The 20,987-nt window shown below is 37.2% G+C and overlaps 1 protein-coding gene across 2 annotated transcripts; it reads right to left on the bottom strand.

Annotated features, from left to right (window-relative positions):
- Positions 1-1,499: 1,499 nt before the first annotated feature.
- LOC306845387 (nuclear distribution protein nudE-like 1-B) lies at positions 1,500-19,709 on the bottom strand. Of its 2 annotated transcripts, XM_079378162.1 has the most exons (10): positions 19,613-19,685; positions 18,440-18,554; positions 16,171-16,265; positions 12,668-12,821; positions 10,699-10,847; positions 8,731-8,867; positions 6,150-6,323; positions 5,767-5,858; positions 5,465-5,610; positions 1,500-2,811 (listed from the first exon to the last, which is right to left on the bottom strand). In XM_079378162.1, exons 1-10 carry the CDS (start codon positions 19,618-19,620, stop codon positions 2,721-2,723), a joined length of 1,161 nt encoding a protein of 386 aa, XP_079234288.1. In that variant the 5' UTR covers positions 19,621-19,685; the 3' UTR covers positions 1,500-2,720. The 2 variants fall into 2 exon arrangements, with proteins under 2 accessions (XP_079234288.1, XP_079234289.1); XM_079378163.1 differs by lacking the exon at positions 18,440-18,554 and having other exon boundaries at positions 19,613-19,709.
- Between the last annotated feature and the right edge of the window lie 1,278 nt (positions 19,710-20,987).

Raw genomic sequence — 20,987 nt, 5'->3', positions numbered from 1 at the left:
AGCTAGTCTTTTCTTATCCTTATCTTGTTAGTGGACAATCAAATATATTTGTCACAGCTTATGTACACAGATATAGTGCAGAAAGGTTCTTGGACTGCAGTAAAAATAGTCTGGACCAGAATTGCTGGTTTAACTTATCATAGTCCTTTTCTATTACACGGTGCCACATGGGAACTTTAATCAATTCAGATCATCTCTCAAAACATTTTGATAATCTAATTTCAGTTATTACTCTAGCCTCCTCAGGATTGCTAACAAAAGGCCAGTTGTAATTGACATTCACATTACTGTCATTTAGATTCTTCTGGGAACAAATGAATGGAGAAAACAGAGAATGTGAGATTGTGCAATGAATGATTTTTAAAAATATATATATATTTCTAGATGCCTTAAATTATATCTTGTAAATATTTTTTTTTTTTTTTAGTTTTGTGTAGATACTGCTTTTTAAAAATCTGTAACTTATTTATATATTGTATGTATTAAAGAAAATAGTTTCTGTCTGTCAGTTTCATTGTCTCTATGGTAAATAGTTGACTTAAACAGTAAAACAGTCATTCTCGAGGACCAATAATAATAAATCAAGTAATGCTGGACAGTCACATATTCTCCCTTTTTTGTACACTTTATATAAAGTGTTTGTTTAGGACAGTGCTAAAAATCCAATGACAAATTGCATATGAATACACAAAATTATTTTAAACTATATAAATATAGTTTATTGCATTCAATGTAATTTTAATAAGAATGTAGTGTTAGCACAGTGCTACTGCTTATAAGCTTCATTTTCCTTTTAGTAATATTAGTCTCGACTAAGAACCACAAGAGGGCAGCAATGTCATGACTATGTGACCCATTTAAATTCCTTTCAAAACAAACTTTGTATTGTTTTCATCATGTCTAAACAGTACACAACAATGCAATTTCATAATTCATGCAATTAAATTTGCACATTAATAAACATGAATTATGGAAATAAATTTGATTAAAATTATTAATAAAATACTTTATGAATGCATCAAAATATTTTACTATAAACATGAATACATTTTATTTCCTGTTATTATTACTAGTGAGCATAAGAAATTTCTTTCGGAAACACACAAAAAAAAAAACCCTTTTGTGATCTTTAAAACATTAAATAAGGCGTCATTCGTTAATGTAATAACATGAACGAACACTACATTACACTCTTTATTAATCTTTGTTGATGTTCGTTAATAAAAATATTGTTCATGTTCACAGCGCATTAACTATGTTAAACAAAGCTTGTGATAATGCATTAGTAAATGCTGAAAGTAACATTAAGATTAATAAATGCTGTAGAATTGTTCATTCTTATATTTCATGTTAATATGTATAATATTGTAAATACTGTATTAAAACATTTAAATAACCATAAATATAAATACATTTCTTTCTAAAAAAACCCCTCTTTTGTCAGTAAAGCACAATCTAAAATGAGTTTCATGACCAATGATGAAAACAAAAAGCTAACTCCATGCCCATTTTTTCCCTTTATTTATTTGCACATATTAGACAATCAATTTTACATCTTGATATATGTTTTTAAACCAATGCACAGTATGTAAAATTCACTCATCGTGTCAAAACATGCCATAAAGATTCTCAAATAAATTAAACAGCCCAATTTTAGTATCTACAGACAGGGCATCACTGCTATGTTTACAAATCTATATACATAAGATATAACAAAACAGCCAACAAAGTGCGTGATTACTGTGAAATCAAAGACTCAAAGAGGGAAATTAACACTAACAAGTGCTCCTAAACTTAATGTTAAAGTTTGGCGTAAATTAACTGAACTTACACTGTGATAAACAAAAGTTGGCTTCAGTTCCACAAATGAAATAAATAAACAGTGAATACTAAACTCACCGGTAGATCCAGCAGAGGCACATGCGATAGAAATGAGGTTCATACAACCACTGACAAGTTCTGTGAGGAAGGTCACACCGCACAGAGACTGATTTACAGTCAAAGCAGTCACACAAGTGAAACAGTATTTGTGGTTTGCGTCATGACCACAGCGGCTCGTGAATCTAGACACAGCAAACCACTAAACTGTGGGATTTTGAAGTGCAGTTTCAGAAACATACATACAAACCTTTTGAAGCCCTAAAATAGTGGTTGCATCATGCAAACTGGTGACTAGTCAGCTGATGTAACTGGGTTAATAGTTCATTAGAGTGCTTTTAAAGGTAGGCGATGTTTCCATGCTACTGAACATGTTTTCTTGGCATTCATTCCAGTAAAAACATCTGCTGACCTCCACATTTAGACCCTTTACTGAAGCTGAAAACAGTGAACGTGTAAATCAAGGCTGAGGCGACGTTCAGATCTACCTCAGATCACACACACGCATTTGCATCAAGCATACAGTGGCGTTCACCTCCAAAGAAAATCCCTTTAACGTCTTTTAAATCATGTGACACACAAACACTCAAACAGAAGCTGTGGCCTGACTCAGACCTTTGTCGTTTTGCTGGCTTTAGGCGAGACCTCTTGAGAACAGAGGTCAACTGAAGCTCACGCTCACAGGAACAGACCCTCACGCCTGACATGAATCTGTCAGACACGCTTGAGGCACGTCATCTCAGTCTCTCTCTCTCTCACACACACACACACACAATCTCTCGAGTGTCCTCTCTGTTTCCACATAGTGTCCGAGCTTGTGTGGAGGTCGCTGGGAAAGTCTCTCACACGCTGAGAGGGAGCATGCCGGGAGGAGACATGGTCCGCGGGGAAGCCATGGCTGTCAGGGCACCGGGATCCAGGCCATTCATATTCCTGTGAGGAAAAGAGATGAGTAATATCAACAAAATGTGAACAATTTGTTATGAATAAGCATTATAAATCTTCAGTAAAACTCCTTGGGGTTGGGTGATATAATCAAAAAATGTTTACCCCGTCATATGCTTCAATTAACCATGTCAGTGATACACATCAGAAAATAGTAATAAGGCTTTTCACTGCACCAAATTGTTATGTATAGAACAAAAACTCACAGGTTTTGTAAGTCCCAGTATCACCACATACATTATTACCCTGAATTAATTATACAACTACTATAAGCATCTCCAAGCTTTCCTGGATACAGTATACAAAATGTCTTGAGTACAGTATACTCGGGTAAAGCAATACCTACTATATGTGACCCTGGACCACAAAACCAGTCTTAAGTGTCAATGTTTTTTCTGAATAAATAAGCTTTCCATGTATGGTTTGTTAGGATAGGACAATGTGGCTGAGATACAACTATTTGAAAATCTGAAATCTGAGGGAGCAAAAAAAGAAAATACTGAGAAAATCGCCATTTAAGTTGTACAAATAAAGTCCTTAGCAATGCATATTACTGATGAAAACTTAAGTTTTGATATTTAAGGAAGGAAATTTACAAAATAGTTTCATGGAACATGATCTTTACTTAAAATCCTAATGATTTTTGGCATAAAAGAAAAATCTATCATTTTGACCCGTAGAGTGTATTGTTGGCTATTGCTACAAATATACCCGTGCTACTAATGACTGCTTTTGTGCTCCAGGGTCACATATAACCAATCTCTTTCATCACACAGCTCTTCGTACAAGGTTGAATATATAAGTGTGTCCAACTTTATCTGCATACATATTAGGGCTGAGCAATTTTGGAAAATAATCTAATTGCGAATTCTTTTTAAATTAATATTGCGATTGATTTAATATGCAATTATTTTTTTAAAGCTCTTTATGTTCTGTATTATTCAACAAAGACTAGCAATAAATCATTGTATAGTATGACCAAACAAACTATTAGATAGATTAAACATAAATGTTCTTTTCAGTAGGTCAGGCCTATATGTTACGATGAAATTAGGTGATGATATGAATGACATTTTTATTTAACAACTACAATCACAGTAGTATATTGACTGAGGTGTTGAACTTCCAGCCTTGCAAGCAGGTAATAATTATTATGACAACAAAGCATTGACAAATAAGCCTGGTGTAAACATTAATCTGTTTCAATCAGTAACAAATCACACAAACTAAAGTAGACTGCAGAAATATAAAAAAACAAATCTGTTGCTCAGTACACTCAGTATTTAGGTAATTCAAAGTCACTGGATTGCACTTTTTAAACACTGTCTGTTAACTTTAGACAGACTTTAAATGAATAAGGATATCTATATATAAATTAATAATGTAATGCACCGTAACACTGTTCCTGCTGGAGTCATTTCCATGTGCCGTTTTGAAGCATGCTCATATATACGATTTGAACCATTTCTGCATTTAGTGTGCCATGGTTGCCAGGTTTTCACAACAAAACCCACCCAATTGCTACTCAAAACTAGCCCAATCGCATTTCGTGGGGAGTCCACCGGTAAAAATTGCATTCCCGGGGGTAAAATACACATTTTTGGAGGCAAACCGCAGACTTGGCAACACTGTAACGTGCCAACTTGATGCTTCCTTTGAAGACTGCTTAGATGTGTTCGACTTGAAGCAGCGCTGCTAGACCGATCGGCGGACGTCTCCTTATGCTTTCTCTCGCCATATTTTGACGTCATACACCAATCGATCTTCAAGTCGAACACACCTCTTTACTCTCGCGTGTCACGTGAAAGTGTAATCGCCGCCTCTGTGGTTGAAAAATCGTCTTTTTTTTCCATATAATCGCAATATTATCACAAAAGCAATTAATTGTTCAGCCCTAATACATATTTGCTTAGAGTGAGAATATATAGATTGTATATTGTTGCAAAATGTAAACCTTTTTATCACTCAGATATAATTTCCTTAATGAAACCACACGGCATTAAGATATTCAAGGGAATATCTGTATATATAGTTCACTCAAGAATGAAAATGGCCATTTATTCACCCTAAAGTTGTTTCAAATCAGTATGATTTTCTTTCTTCAGCTAAACACAAGAGAAGATATTATGAAGAATGTTAGTAACCAAACTGCTGCTGGTAGCCATCGACTTCCATGGTATTTTTTTCATACTGTGGAAATCAAAGGCTACAGCCAACTGTTAGATTACCAAAACTCTTCAAAATATCTTCTTTTGTGTTCAACAGAAGAAAGAAACACATAGGTCTAGAACTTCTTGAGGGTGAGTAAATGACAGAAACTTAATTTTTGGGTGAACTCTCCCTTTAAGATAATATAAACATTTACATCATGATTTTCTGTAAAGCTGCTTTTAAACAATGTGTAACTATTAGACAAAAAGTTGAATTGAGAGTACTTATTAGAATCTGTTATTGTTAGTTAAAAACAAACAGGCCAAAATATTTAATAATCTGTAATATTAATAACACCACCGATTATCTATATAATAACTCATATCTATTAAATACTTCATTGCTTTAATAACGAAATGTTCAAATCTCCACAGAAAGCTGTGCAGTTGTGTGGGCCTGGTGAGCAGACAATAGAAAGCTAAGCACTTACGTCTTGTCAAAATACGTAGTGTGGAGCGAATGAGAGAACTTGGTTACGTTGCTGTTGATGAGGCTTCCATTTCCTGTTGCATAATTTTTCCTTGCTGCCTGGTCCTTGGCAAAGTTCCTACAGGCAGCTAGTTTAGATTCGAGAGCCTGCATAAAAAGAGACATCCCATGTTTTTCCATTAGCATGTGCATCTAGTTTGAGTTTGAGTCTTATCTTATACGAGATTACAATTAGTTCTTTCTAAGCATTAAAGTGAAACACATGTAGGGCCAGTTTCACAGTGAAAGCATTCAGGAATTTACCCCAACTTTCCGCAGAAGATCACCAACAATATTAAGAGCCGAGATCCTTGCAGACGGTGTGAGGGGGGAGCTTCCACAGCCATTGGTCAATGCTTTGGAGAGAGAGAAAGAAAAAAAAAAGAAAAGAAAAAAAAAAAAAAGGTAAATGTAACTAACTGCTGGCAGTCAGACTGTTAAAGAGTGTGAGTGAAAAATTAGTTTCGTGGCCAATGTGGTTATGATAATTAGAGAACAAGGTGATCAATATAATGATAATATACAATACACAAAATGCCGATATATAATACACATGATCCTCAAAATTGCTGAAATTTATTGAATATATAAATTTACACTATTTAAATATAAAAAAAAAAATCATCTAAATGACAAATACCACAAACCTTTAGAAGCAATGAAAGGATGCTCCATGTTCTTCCCTACAGGCGTAGCTGGGAGGGACAGGGAGGCCTGCACTGCTGAGTCTGTCTTATCAATGTCTAGGGTGGGAGAGCTAGGGGCCGACATCCTGGCAACATCTGAAGTCCTCTCTCGAACTGCCAACTCTTGCCTCAAGTCTAGAAAAACAACATGTATATTTAGCACTGATAAACCTGCACAAACTTAATCCTTTGTGTTCAGGGAAACCTGGGAATGAGTGTAGCATTTGGGAAATTTAGGCCCATCTCCCTGATGTCAATGGTCTTTTTTTCGGGGGGGGGGGGGGGGGTTGGTTGATGCCTAACAAATTCTGTGGTTCATACAAACTAGGGATGCACCGATACCGATATCGGGCCCGATACTAAGCTCCTGTACTCGTACTCGTTAAAATGCCCCGATACCAAACGCCGATACCACACAGCATGTGATAAGTGCCATATTCAGACAAAGAAATACAGACAACAGACAGCAGAATGGAGTTATTAGAGATTAAGGATGTCTGTGAAGTATATGTATGCAATGAAATTAATGTTAAACATTCAGTATTGACACCTGTATAGCTGATGTGCACGAGCTGATGGGCTAAGAAAAGCGCTGAGTGGATTGAGCACGCGACGGCGCAGATGCGCGAGCTCATCAAGTGAATATCCCTTTCTCACAGACATCACTGGATAGTTTGTAGTTTGGTCGGATGTGTCAAAAACAAGTAAGTAAAACAATGCACAAGTTACTTAACGGTAGGGAGGGAGAGAGAGAGAGCGTGCGCGCACTTCTGTTGTGCGATCTTTATTGATGTTCGCTCACTTGGCACACGCAACATTTGGCTTAAAACTAAATCGTAAATATAAGACAATTTACAGGGGTATTCACTATAAACATCATTTATTTTAAACCTTAAGCATACACAAATTTCTGGCGAAAGTGAAACTAACAGCCTATGCGCTATGTTCTGTTCTTGTCCCTCTCATTCTGCACCAGTACAAATACATGCGTGTGTTTTGCTTGCTTCGTGAGTGATTATGCATTACATGAGTGACTTTGGAATATAAATTGCAGCACGTTTCAGATGGAAAAAAAGCAACTTTTATTTCTGAAAATATCACAGAGATTTATAACGAGTGGTTCCCTGCATTATTACAGCAAAACGCGTAATTACAGTACTGAGCCGCTGCAATGGAGCAGCGCTAATGCTAGTAAATTAAAGATGATGTACCATAGAGCAAAAAATTAACAGTGAAAGTAATAAAAACTTGTAAAATACATTTTAATGGGCATAATTAAGTGTGAAAATAACCGAAGATATTATACAGTCAAATCAAAATAAAGTAAACTGTGACAAAAATTCTTCATACAGTGGACTACCAGTAAAACCGTGATAATGTGAGAAATTTTAAAGGTGTTTGAATAAATTTTGGTTTGACTGTATCTATTTGATAAATGAAGTTAACCAATTAACATTATACATACTCTTTTGGTTTCTGTACCCAATATTTAAAAATGTACAAATGCAAGGAAAATATCGGTACTCTGTACCAAAAATAAAAGTATCGGTATCGGGCGAGTACTGGAAAAAGTACCCTAACACAAACTCAAGATATTATCATGTTTTCTTCTCCAAAATTTGTAATACCCCACTCTGTTTTTTTGTTTTTTTTTGGTATTGAAAAAGGTGGCTGCTAATAAGTGGCTAAATGGGATTAGATGTTGTCGAGACATTAAACGTCATCAAGTAAACTCATATACAGCCTTATGTTCATAATCATGCTCTTGGAAACCTTTCAGTTTCAGTAAAAATCTTTTTGTTTTTTAAATAAAGAGTAAAAGCTATCTGAAGCTGAATGGTGGTGATGTTAAAGTCATGTGACCGTGGTGTAGTTTTGCTTATTAGCCTACATTTAGTGTTTTACTTCTGCCATTTTTATTAAGGCTTCAAAATTCTTAAATGTTTTGTTATTTTGTGAAGCTTGTGGTTCTTTGCAAAATATGTAAGAATCATGAGCTTTTGTAGGTTACAGATCTTATTTTCTGCAATAATCCAAAAGATTCTTTTTGTTGAGAACCAGGGTGATGCAAACTAAAAAAAAAAAATGCTTGACTTCCATTGTATGTGTTAATGTACACACCCCGACTTTTTGGAAAGTTTTTATAGTCGCCATGAAATCAAAATGGACATTTCTTATTTTTGAATGGAATATCGTAGGGTTTCTTATTTATTTATCCGTGCATATCACTTTTTGTGCTCATGTATTGTCCAAAAGCTAGAATAGTTTCAATTCCTCCCCTTCGTTAACATGTCTCTCTCGTGAAACAATCACCCATTTAGACTGAAGTGGCCATTTCTACACCACAATCAATTCCCAATGGACAAACTGAAGTAGTGCCGTACATTTGTCTGCCTCATTCAATAAGCCGTTGCACTCGGATACACGCCATAATAGTGAAGAACTGTCAGTCATAATCTCTGCACCATGTCAAATTGAAAAACTGAGGGATTGTCCGCTATACTCCATTTCATTTCACAGCATTGTCATTAAAGTTGTTTACCTCTAGCTTCATCTTTCAGCCTCTGCACAGACACCAGCAGAGATTCCTTCTCGTCCAGTTCGCTCTCCAGGAAAGCGTTCCGCTCTATCGCCTGGTTTAGCCTCTGTTCAAAGTCCTCCAGAGATGTGATGGTAGCCCTGCACAATCCAGGATGTCATTTAAAACATGCTGAACTGTTAAAGTATCTTTAGCATGACACTTGCACCAAGTATTTTGGTCTGGGTTTGTTGGGCATTGGTGACACGTAGGCTACAGTCAGGTCCATAAATATTGGGACATCGACACAGTTCTAACATTTTTGGCTCTATACACCACAATGGATTTCAAATTAAACAAACAAGATATGCTTTAACTGCAGACTGTCAGCTTTAATTTGAGGGTATTTACATCCAAATCAGGTGAACGGTGTATGAATTACAACAGTTTGCATATGTGCCTCCCACTTGTTAAAGGACCAAAAGTAATGGGACAGAATAATAATCATAAAACAAGCTTTCACTTTTTAATACTTGGTTGCAAATCCTTTGCAGTCAATTACAGCCTGAAGTCTGGAACGCATAGACATCACCAGACGCTGGGTTTCATCCCTGGTGATGCTCTGCAAGGCCTCTACTGCAACCGTCTTCAGTTCCTGCTTGTTCTTGTGGCATTTTCCCTTCAGTTGTGTCTTCAGCAAGTGAAATGCATGCTCAATCGGATTCAGATCAGGTGATTGACTTGGCCATTGCATAACAGTCCACTTCTTTCCCTTCAAAAACTCTTTGGTTGCTTTTGCAGTATGCTTTGGGTCATTGTCCATCTGCATTGTGAAGCGCCGTCCAGTGAGTTCTGAAGCATTTGGCTGAATATGAGCAGATAATATTGCCCGAAACACTTCAGAATTTATCCTGCTGCTTTTGTCAGCAGTCACATCATCAATAAATACAAGAGAACCAGTTCCACTGGCAGCCATACATGCCCACGCCATGACACTACCACCACCATGCTTCACTGATGAGGTGGTATGCTTAGGATCATGAGCAGTTCCTTTCCTTCTCCATACTCTTCTCTTCCCATCACTCTGGTACAAGTTGATCTTGGTCTCATCTGTCCATAGGATGTTGTTCCAGAACTGTGAAGGCTTTTTTAGATGTCGTTTGGCAAACTCTAAATCGAGCCTCCCTGTTTTTGAGGCTCACCAATGGTTTACATCTTGTGGTGAACCCTCTGTATTCACTCTGGTGAAGTCTTCTCTTGATTGTTGACTTTGACACACATACAACTACCTCCTGGAGAGTGTTCTTGATCTGGCCAAGTGTTGTGAAGGGTGTTTTCTTCACCAGGGAAAGAATTCTTCGGTCATCCACCACAGTTGTTTTCCGTGGTCTTCCGGGTCTTTTGGTGTTGCTGAGCTCACCGGTGCGTTCCTTCTTTTTAAGAATGTTCCAAACAGTTGTTTTGGCCACGCCTAATGTTTTTGCTATCCCTCTGATGGGTTTGTTTTGTTTTTCAGCCTAATGATGGCTTGCTTCACTGATAGTGACAGCTCTATGGATCTCATATTGACCGTTGACAGCAACAGATTCCAAATGCAAATAGCACACTTGAAATGAACTCTGGACCTTTTATCTGCTCATTGTAATTGGGATAATCAGGGAATAACACACACCTTGCCATGGAACAGCTGAGAAGCCAATTGTCCCTTACTTTTGGTCCCTTAACAAGTGGGAGGCACATATGCAAACTGTTGTAATTCCTACACCGTTCACCTGATTTGGATGTAAATACCCTCAAATTAAAGCTGACAGTCTGCAGTTAAAGCACATCTTAGTTAGTTTCATTTGAAATCCATTGTGGTGTGTATAGAGCCAAAAATGTTTGTGTCGATGTCCCAATATTTATGGACCTGACTGTAGTTTTGCATAGCCTAGCAATTCAGGAACTCGGGGCCAAGTTAGTTTAGAATGACAAAACGATCTTGTCGTGTACCTCTTAGCTCTCTCCAGGTCATCGTTGGCTTGCTCCAGCTCCCTGACATATTTGTGCAGCTGCTCCTTGATGCCACGCGTTTGGACCAGGTCGTCCTCCAGCATGGAGATCTGCTTATAGCTCTGAGCGTACTGCTGCTCCAGTTTCTCCTGCAGTCAGAGACACAGGGGAGAGACAGTCTGAGTCACCATCAGAAACAACTTGAACTCTCTACCAGTGGCGGGTGACAAAATGTATCAGCTATAAATACTTCTTAACCATCAAACAGCATTTTACACATTTCTTTACTGAGGATTGCACAGTGCTAAAACTCAACTGTTTAACTCTTGGGGAGTTGTACAACGAGCCTATTTCCAAAAAAAGTGGAGTGTTCCTTTAATAACTAGAGAGCCAAATCCTATCCAAATTAAAGACGTTTTGGGTCAAGCTCAAACCTAATTTGGAAAAACAATTTCATCTGAATACTTATGGCAATGGATTTTTTTTTTCTCACAGTGGCACAATATCTGCAAAAACAAGTTGGTTTTGGCTTCTTAAGGGAGAAAAAAAAGCCATTTTTACCTGCATTGGACTTCATTTTTGATTGAACTGCCCCTTTAATGAGGAGCAAGAAAAGGAGGAATACCAGTACACATAGCAACCCTCCCGACTTCTCTTGTAGGTAACCTACTTTATCCACCTCATTTCTTTTCTTCTAAATAAGCGTGTTGTTTTGGGCCATGGCAAAATAATGAGTGTCCCATATTTTTCAAAACAAACGCAGGGTCAATGGGCAAAGGCTACTAGTCTCGCTAGTCTTTCTGAGAATGTGATCATTTAATGATCATGCTTTCTGGGACAGCAACGAGATCAAATTTAATTTGTGTGAGGAGACCTTGCACAAATATAAAGCAGTCTCTTTTACCGTGTCTACCTAAAGCCAAGCCATTAAAAAGATATTTCTGTACGGGTCTTAGAGGGACAACTGTGCTATAAGTGAACTTTTCTGCTTGAGCCATCAGTCTTCTATTCTCTTCCTCTTCATCCTGACATCCAATTACGGCACACTTGGGATTACCAGAGACCCTTGACAGCTCTCACACTGGGCAATGCTGCATCACAGAACAGAGCGGCTACACTACTGATGCTTTACAGATAAATCAGCAGATTAAAGGTGTGTGGAGGTACCTCTGCCATTAGGTGCTATTGTACTCACAGCTGCGCCAAACTGTCCACTTCTGTATCATTTTACTTCCCTACAGTCCACAACATATTTTTCATGCTCATCAGGGAACTAGTGCCTAAAACATGACCTTTGACCCCATGTACCTGTAATGCTTCTATTTTAAATAACCTCTGTTATGACTGGCTAACCCTTATAAGGTATAATTTTTATACTTGTGACAACTAGCACGTCACACGTATACCCTAAAATAATATATATTCTATACTTTTTTTTGTGCATATAAAACAAAGCCTATTACATTTCTGACACTACCACACTATTCTCATAAAAAAATTAAGCATTTTTTAAATGTTTAAATATTTGGCATTACAGTAATTAGAATTTGGGTGGTAAATGTGTTTCAATGAAATAGTATCACAATGAAAATAAATAAATAAATAAACCTCCAGTTTGGGTCAGTAAAATCTAAGATGTTGATAAAAATCTGTAAAATCTGGTCATTTTTGATCAATTTAATGCATCCTTGCTGAATTAAAGTATTCATTTGATTTAACTTTCGAACAGTAGTCTTTATTTGAAACAAAGATGATCCCAAATAGACTTCATTTTAAGAAAATTACAATTTTCTATTGCTTTTTATATTGGAATGAAATTTGACTTGGACATGCTTGAGAGGTATTGTGAGATTCACCCCAAGTTAAAGCTTCTAAATGACCCATTTTCAGAGATTAATTTCCATAAATGATCTGGGTGGCCTGAGGAGGGAGCCTTGTGTTATTTCAAAAGAGCAAAGACTTTTCCTACCTTGAGTGTGTCCACCTCGCTCTTCAGTCTCTGGTTCTCTGACTGCAGGTCTCGGATGCGGTGTTCGGCCTGCCCCAGCTGAGCCTCCAGCTCGGCCTCCAGCTCCCGACTGCCCTCCTGGAACTCCTGGAGCTCCTCCTGAGCATCATGATAGCTGCAGATACGCAAACATATAAAAAACCACACGTCATCATCAGCCATCTGGAACAGCGGCGGCATATTCATCACATTAACTATGCAATGCAAATTGACACCCAGACTACAACAAATTGAGCTGACATGCTCGAAGCATTTAGGCCTTGACATCTGGTGCTATAGCAGATAATGAATTACAGTCACTCAGGGCTGTGGCCACTCTGGAGTAGTGTTGTTTTTGGCGGCCTGTTTTAATTTTAGTTTTAGTCTAGTCTTTGTGTGAAGCGGTCATTTGAGTTTTTATTAGTTTTAGTCACGTTCATACTCTTTTTGGTCTAGTCAAGTTTCAGTCAACTAAAAGTCTGAGCATTTTAGTCTCATTTTAGTCAGAATTATCCATGACTGTTTTTGTCTAGTTTTAGTCAATGAAAATGGCATTTTAGTCTCTTTTTAGTAATTCTATTTAACCCAGTCAATATAGTATAAGTGCCTAGTAGCAGTGGCATACCATGGGGTTTTAGTCAGGGCCTTCAGTAAGCAACTGTAAAATACATGTACACATCTTATACATCACTGTTACAGCTAAGTATACATATAATGCACATATTATGCCGCACACAGGCTCGCAACAAACAATGACAGCTGATCAACTATTTTAATAGTAGGCTAGATTGGGGTGGGTTAAATGCAGAGTAAATTTCCCTACATGGCCAGTAAAAGTAATCCGCCAATACACGGGTCACTGTGCACATTCATGCCACTCTAAAATGATGACGCGCCAAAAGCAGCAAAACTGTACAAATGCTGGACATCCACACACCACACCACAGTATTATCAACACACCACCTACACCTCCATAACAATGTGCATGATACAATACTCATCAAATATTAAAGCACTGACCTGTCACTTGTAAATAAAATCCACGGGTCTGTCATTTCATGCCCCTTTACTCGGATTTAAAAGTAAACACAGCCAACAAAATAACTTGTGCTCGGTGCTAGCTGTTAGCCACTAGTTGCAATCTTTGAAATGGTGCATAAAACCTTTGCTGGCCTTTGTTAGCGAATTCACTTTGGGTGTAGGTCTTCCTTTCTCAGTTATTCTCTTTTGTCTGCAAAAGAACACCTTGAAAAAGACGATTTTAGTAGATCGGCAACAAGATCTGGTGTAGGCGCCGATGGCTGCAGCTGTCATTTTCTTTTCGTTTACTTTCATGTTTGTACCTTGGAAATCCCTGACCCGCCTAAAGAGGCGGTCTAACGCTGGGGGTAGCACTGGGCACGTAGCTGGACCCAGAGGGCGGGCTGTCATTGTAAGTCAAAATTTGATTGGCTGATGATTCTGTCACCAATGCTTGTAACAAATCAGATGTGACGTCTTTCAAAAAAAGGGTAGCACTATCTGTAGTGCTGGCCTCAGAATTTTTTTGTGTAGGATATTCCAGTTCAACCTCAACTAAACTAATCATAGGCAATTTAGTGGACATTACACAAATGAAAATGATACCTAAATAATCAAAAACATTTTTCACACAATTTAATTTTTTATAGGGCCAGCAGAGAAGGCCCTGCTTCCCCTGACGGCCCACCACTGCGTTAGTAGTATAGATGAAACCAAAATGTTCTTTTAGCCAAACCCATTTCAAACAAGGTTCTTATTATATTATTGTTACCTTATAGACTTAACAATACATCCATTCCAGACAAGGAAGACGCTCTGATTTGAATTTACAACATTTATTTTACCAACCAAACATGTTAACATGTTTGTTGTCGTCTTCTAAATAATGATGCACATTGAACATCCGCCATTGCTGATAGTTTGTTTAGGCTTGTTCGGGATAGATCGGTGCTGCGCGGACCGGTCGGTGCGAGGCATCGGGGTGCTGCGGGAGCGACTGGAAAGCAGACTGCTCTTTATGCTTTTGGATCGCTCTCGCGGTGCTTTAGTGTGTTGTGTGCCGATCGATCGATCGGTCTGCGTGGTGCTGATGCACATTGAACAAGCCTGTTGTGCTGCGCTAGTGAACCGAAACATGAAACATGAAACGTATTGTGACGTAAGACCTGGCTCTGTATTGGCTCTCTAGCCTGTGGAAAAGCAACCGGTTCTTAAAGCGCTCGCCAGTCGAACCAACTAAGAACCGGCTATAGCTCTGGCTCTGAACTAGCACCTGGAACTGCTTTGGTGGAAAAGGGGTAAGGCAGGCTTGAGATGAATAGTGAGGTCTGGCAGCAGGAAATGAGCTCAACAGACTGAATGCAGTCTTGGTTGGTTTTAGACAGCGTTTCCGAAGGTCTGGTAGACAGGGAATGTCCCTTTAACCCTGGTCACTTCCCCCAGCCTCATTCTGTCATGTGTAGAGGGAACCTTAAATCTGTCACTTCATCCCTACTGACATGTGTGGGCCTGCTTCCTCAGCACAAATCATGAAAACACTCACTCGACAACAGGAAGCTGCTCAAAAGCACATTCACAGTCCTTAATGAGATACACCATTCAAAAGTGTGGGGTCAGTACAATTTTTTTTTTAAAGAAATAATTACTTAATCATAAAGGAAAAATTAAATTGATCAAAAGTGACAATGAAGACATTTATAAATGATACATAGATGGCTATATTTCAAATACATGCTATACAATGGCTCTCTATTCATTGAAGGAGCCTCTATTAAAAAAATCAGCACATTAGAATGATTTCTGAAGGATCATGTGACAGAGTAATGATGCTGAAAATTCAGCTTTAAATCACAGGAATGCAAATTTAAAATATATTACAACAGAAAATTTAAAATTGCAATGGTATTTCACAATATTCCTGTTTTTTTTTTTTTACTGTATTTTTGATCAAATACATGCAGCCTTAGTGAACACAAGAGGCCTTTTACAAAAACAAAATCTTACTGACTCCAAATTTTTGACTGTTTAAAAACTGTGTTCTGACCTTTTCCTAAGGTAAATGTTTTAATAAAAGAGACCGCAAGACACTAAACACAGCAGCTGGAGCTATGGAGCATCTTCTCAGTTTAACAGAGGGTCTCTTTTGTCAAGGGCAGTGAAAGGCTCTCTGTGTGTTGTGGCATTTTCTCCATTTCTCCATGACAAAAAGTGCTGCTGTCATATTTACAGCCATTCATCACCCGCGGGGCTTGTGATTGTAGGTATGAACACAGAAACAAACGTTAATGTCTCAGCTAGCCAAAGTTTAACTACAATTCTGTGGCCAAGTTTTTAAAAGCCAATCAGCATTGTTTGTCTGAACATAAACGGTTGACTACCCATGGCTTTTATGTGAAGATAAACTGCACACTGTTGTAAAAACTCAGCTGGTTGCTATATTTAATAGTTAATGACTTTGGCCTACCTCTTCTTGTATTTGAGAGACAAGCACTTCCAGTAATCGATTTCCTCGTCTTTCGAGGAGAATTTGGGCATCATCTCTGTGTCCATGGTGGAGACCTGTGGAAGCAGATGTGAATTAGAGCAGTCCTGAGAGACACATACACAGCTTGTTCATTTGCACCTCCTACTGCAGTTTTGTCAGTACAACCCCACAAACAGATCACAGGGTGAGGTCCCATGGCGTGGTCCCATGGCGTGTCCTCATTTGACATACATCCAATAACACTTTTTGTTCACTTGGCTTTCTACCAGGCTCACATGACTTACTTCATCCTTTACGAGCTCACAGTTTTACAGGTTGCAGTATTCACTTTCAATTTTGGGGGATTTTTACACAAGACTAATTTCTCTCTCGTCCTACGGGGAAAGAGCATTAAAGAAATAGTTCACCCAAAGATTAATATTCGGTCAACATTTACGAGAGTCAGCCTCATGTTGTTACAAACCTGTATGGCTTTTATTCAACTTATTGAAGTTATTTTAACAAACCCTGAGAGATTTTTCTGTCCCTCTCCTGAAAGCCCATTCCACCAAATCTTGGAGGCTTAAAAATGTTTACAAAGATATTGTAAAAATAATCCGTATGAACTGAGCGATTTAAACTACGCCTTCAGAAACAAATTTATATGATGAACAAACTTAATTTAACTTGTGTCTGTCCAGAATCTTTGAATTAAACTGCTGGATTTATATGGATTACATTTGATGCTTCAAAATTTTGCATCCGTGGACCTTTATTGGTGGGACAGAAATACTTCGGGCTCAATTAATAATGTCTTTTATATTTGTGTTTTGAAGATTAATGAAAGTCTAACGGCTTTGGAAATTGGAACAACATGAGGGTGAGTAAAGTAAACGGTCCCTTCCATAACACGACTGTCTGATTTCACTCGATTTCTCTCTTGATATTGTTAAAGAAACAGTTCTCCCAAAAATGAAAACATCAGTCCTTTTATGCGTAAATCATAGTTTAAGAGCTCCTTTTGTGTTTCAGAGAAGAAAGAACATAATTAAAATAACATGGAAGTAAAGGACAACATTTTCAGTTAGAATATAACCCTTGTAGAGATCAAACATGAAGCCATTTATCACAAAAGGACAACAGACTGATCCTTCCATACATTAAAGCTTGCTCAGAATAAGATTAACGGCCACAGATATTATCCTTTTAAAACATTAAGCACACTTGGACGTTTGTGCCTCTATAACTCACGCGTCTGAAAATGACCTCTCTCATTAACATTCCTCATCCTTCATCATTTGTTTGACCAGCAGCACAGAGATCCAATGTTTTTCTGAAACTCAATTCATTTCTATCATAGGTCTTTTATGTATGCAATCGCTCATTAGATCTGACATGATGAAGAGGTGTAAGCCGAAGCCATCAGTTTCATTCCAAACAAGGCCTCTATTAGCAACCCAACCTGCAGCACACAAACCTGCTCGCTTCTAAATCAGTCAGAGATATTCCAGACATCTCTGCAATTCTCCTGATTCTTTTCCGGATTTTCAGGAGGAGTGTCACATGTTGTGACCCAGCACTCCTTGATTCCCACTTTAAATGACGATGAGGGATTTCCAAACCAAATTACCCTTTCAAATAGAAACTAAATCACCTATAGCACCCTCTTTATTGCCAGTTTGCTTGTCATATCTCTATATTTGTCATGTTTGAATTAAGATTTTTTCAGTGATTATACTTAAAAAAAAGATTTATCCTGTACATTAATAAGTAATTTATTTGAATTGAATGTCACAATATTAAACTTTCTTTGTATTAGGTCAAGTCTGTTTGTTTAAAATGCCTTTTTTTTAATTGAGAATAAGTGTAATATATAAGTACAAAGTCAAATCATTAAAAAGGGCAAAAGATAAATGAAACATGTTTTGAGTTGTGTATTAGTCATGTTAGGTACTATGCTTTAAAGACCCAATAAACTCAGGCATTTATTAGCAGGATCAATATTAAAGAACAGATTAAGCATGAAATTAAAAATACTGCTTTGAACGAAAAATGAACAAAAATGACTACAGATCACTCTCTAATCTAAAGCTAAAGAAACACACAAAATCACAGGTGTACATAATAATACAGCCATCAAACACAAAAGCAGCAGTGGTTTTCTACTCTGGAGCAGAATGGGGTTTGCTCTCCTGAGGACTGTAAAAACTGATGTCATTTTAATTGTAGTCATTTATAATGTCTTAAGCCACCACATAGAGATCCTCACCCCTCCCAAACTGAATCCTGACAGTGAGGCCATCTGTCCGGCCACAGAGCGCCTGTCCCGCACCACAGGACAGTGGGATGGTTCCTGTCTAACGCAATGCTTGCCGCAACCTACCCTATTTGCCAGAAATACACACAGTCAGAGGTTCAGAGGAAAGGCCAGATTTTTGTTTCCACAGATGACATTATTTCCAGAATCACAATCCAGCACACACCGTCCTACTGAGTAATCCACTATAAACATGTGACGTACCCTCAAATATTAGGGGAAGAGATATGTGCTACCATTGAGTTATCTGACCTGCTCGCAAGTAAGTTAGTGTCCATACAGTTACGTTTACAGTCAGCTTCATGCAAAGAAGTGTTTTTATTTATAATATACGTTTTGGTATGACAAGACAGAAATGGCATCAGATGCCAAACTAATGTCACAAAATGTAAACAGAACACATAGTTGTCATACATTAAAGGTACAATTTATTTCTGTATAAAAGTGCAAGACATAACGTTAGTATTTATCATAGTGCAAGATAACTTACAACAGATGAAATAACCTAATCACAAAGTAAACAGCGAATAACAAACAGGGTGTAATTATAATAAACATCTATATAGAGAGATGTACATGACTTAGCAAACACATGCTACATTTGTTTGCTAAGGTTCAGACATAAGACCAATGACGAAACCAGAAGACGGCTAGCGGTCAGCATTCAATTTAAAAACAAACAAACAAAAACAATTTAATACTTAACAACATGAACAAAACAGTTCACTGATACCAAAACGGTTCGTTATCGAATAAAACCGCATGTAAATCGCTATTTTAGGTGATGTTTCTCCCGGGAGCCCAGCGGATGTCATCAACGTTTTCAATTGAAAGTCAATATCGAGTCTATATCATTAATCTATATAATTAATCAAGAGTGGTACCATAAATCACTACCATCAAAACTCAGTCACCTGCGGTTTAATCGATATATATCGGTCGATCAAAGGCGATTTGGCTGTAACTTACGCCAGAAGAAACCGGCACATGAAAAATCCGGTTTCGGCAACTGTTTAAAGATAACAGTCTGTTTAAATGATAAAGCCTCGCATTTCATTAGCGTCCCATCGCACACAGTGTTTCTAATGATCGCTGATTAAATCATAAATGCCATCAAATGTTCACCTTATCATGTCCCGTTCCTGAAGTCGGCGAACAGGCTCGATGTCTCCAGCGCTCGACCGTCGGCTGATAGAGAAATGCCAACGCGACTGCTTCAGCTTCCGGTAAGACGACGACTCGCGTCACTGCGTCACGTTAACGTCATTGGAACGCAGACAAAGCGCATTCTTATTTATTTATGATGCATCGAATCTGAAACAGACACGATATGAGGACATTGGTGTGTAATAAAGCGGGGAATAATCAGTGACTCATGTTTAATTTTTTTTACAATTGACCAAATATCACACCACAAGATGGCGCGTTAGGTCTAGGCCATAATAATAATGATAATAATAATAAAAATGTAGCCAAACCAAGAATTATACAGACAACCTTCAACATTTCTCACATTATCACAGTTTATTCGCTATAGTTTAGAACATGGTGATGAAATATACAAGAACTCAGAGTTAAACTGTGTCAGACTCTGAACAAATTCATCTTGATGATCACAAATGAATTATAGTCAAACTAAGATTTATTCAGACAACCTTCAACATTTCTCACATTATCACAGTTTATTCACTATGGCTTAGAAAATGGTAATAATATGTGTCAAAATGTGTCAGAACAAATTCATCTTGATAATGTCAGATAATTTTGATAGAAAGATGTAGGCTAACAAAACACAGTCAGGTCCAAGTGTCAAATTAAATTTTTGGTCCCAAAGTTTTTATCAATTTTACTGGCAGTTCACTCTATGAAGAGTATAATATATCACAGTTTACTTTATTTTGCTATCCTCACTTAGATAAATAGTGTCCTGCACCCACTAGTTAAAAAAAAATATATATGGTTTCTTAATAAGTTTTGGTTTGACTGTATATCTATTAAATGTGTATTTTATTTAAATCGTTATATACTATAAAACATCATTTTGAACTATTAAGTGTTCTTTTAAATTGTAAATTTTTATTTTTAATTTTCTTTTCAAACAGGTATTTGTGTGACTATTATTGTTTTCGGTTTTATTTTTGTGCATTTACTCATTTCTATATTTTATAGATATTTTATACTATATATTTTCTGTAATTCTAATATTTTTTCATTTATATATAAATGTTACCTATATACTACTACTAATGACTATTTTTATGCGTTCAACTTTTTCCATTTTTCTCTAACTTTGTTCTCCATTTTCCATCTTTCGCAATAATTTCCATGTAATAATAATAATAATAAGGTATGAATATTATTGTTGTAATAATAAATGATTAATAAATAACTATAATTTATTAGTATTGTTAATTTTAAAAATATATAAATTAATGTATTATTATTATTATGCTATAATAGCCTACGTTTAAATGTTAAGGTCATATGTATATATATATAT

This window comes from Barbus barbus, assembly GCF_936440315.1.
Source record: "Barbus barbus genome assembly, chromosome: 3".
Taxonomy (NCBI): domain Eukaryota; kingdom Metazoa; phylum Chordata; class Actinopteri; order Cypriniformes; family Cyprinidae; genus Barbus; species Barbus barbus.
Note: the sequence above shows the minus strand (reverse complement) of the source record. Positions and strands in the feature narration are given on the sequence as shown.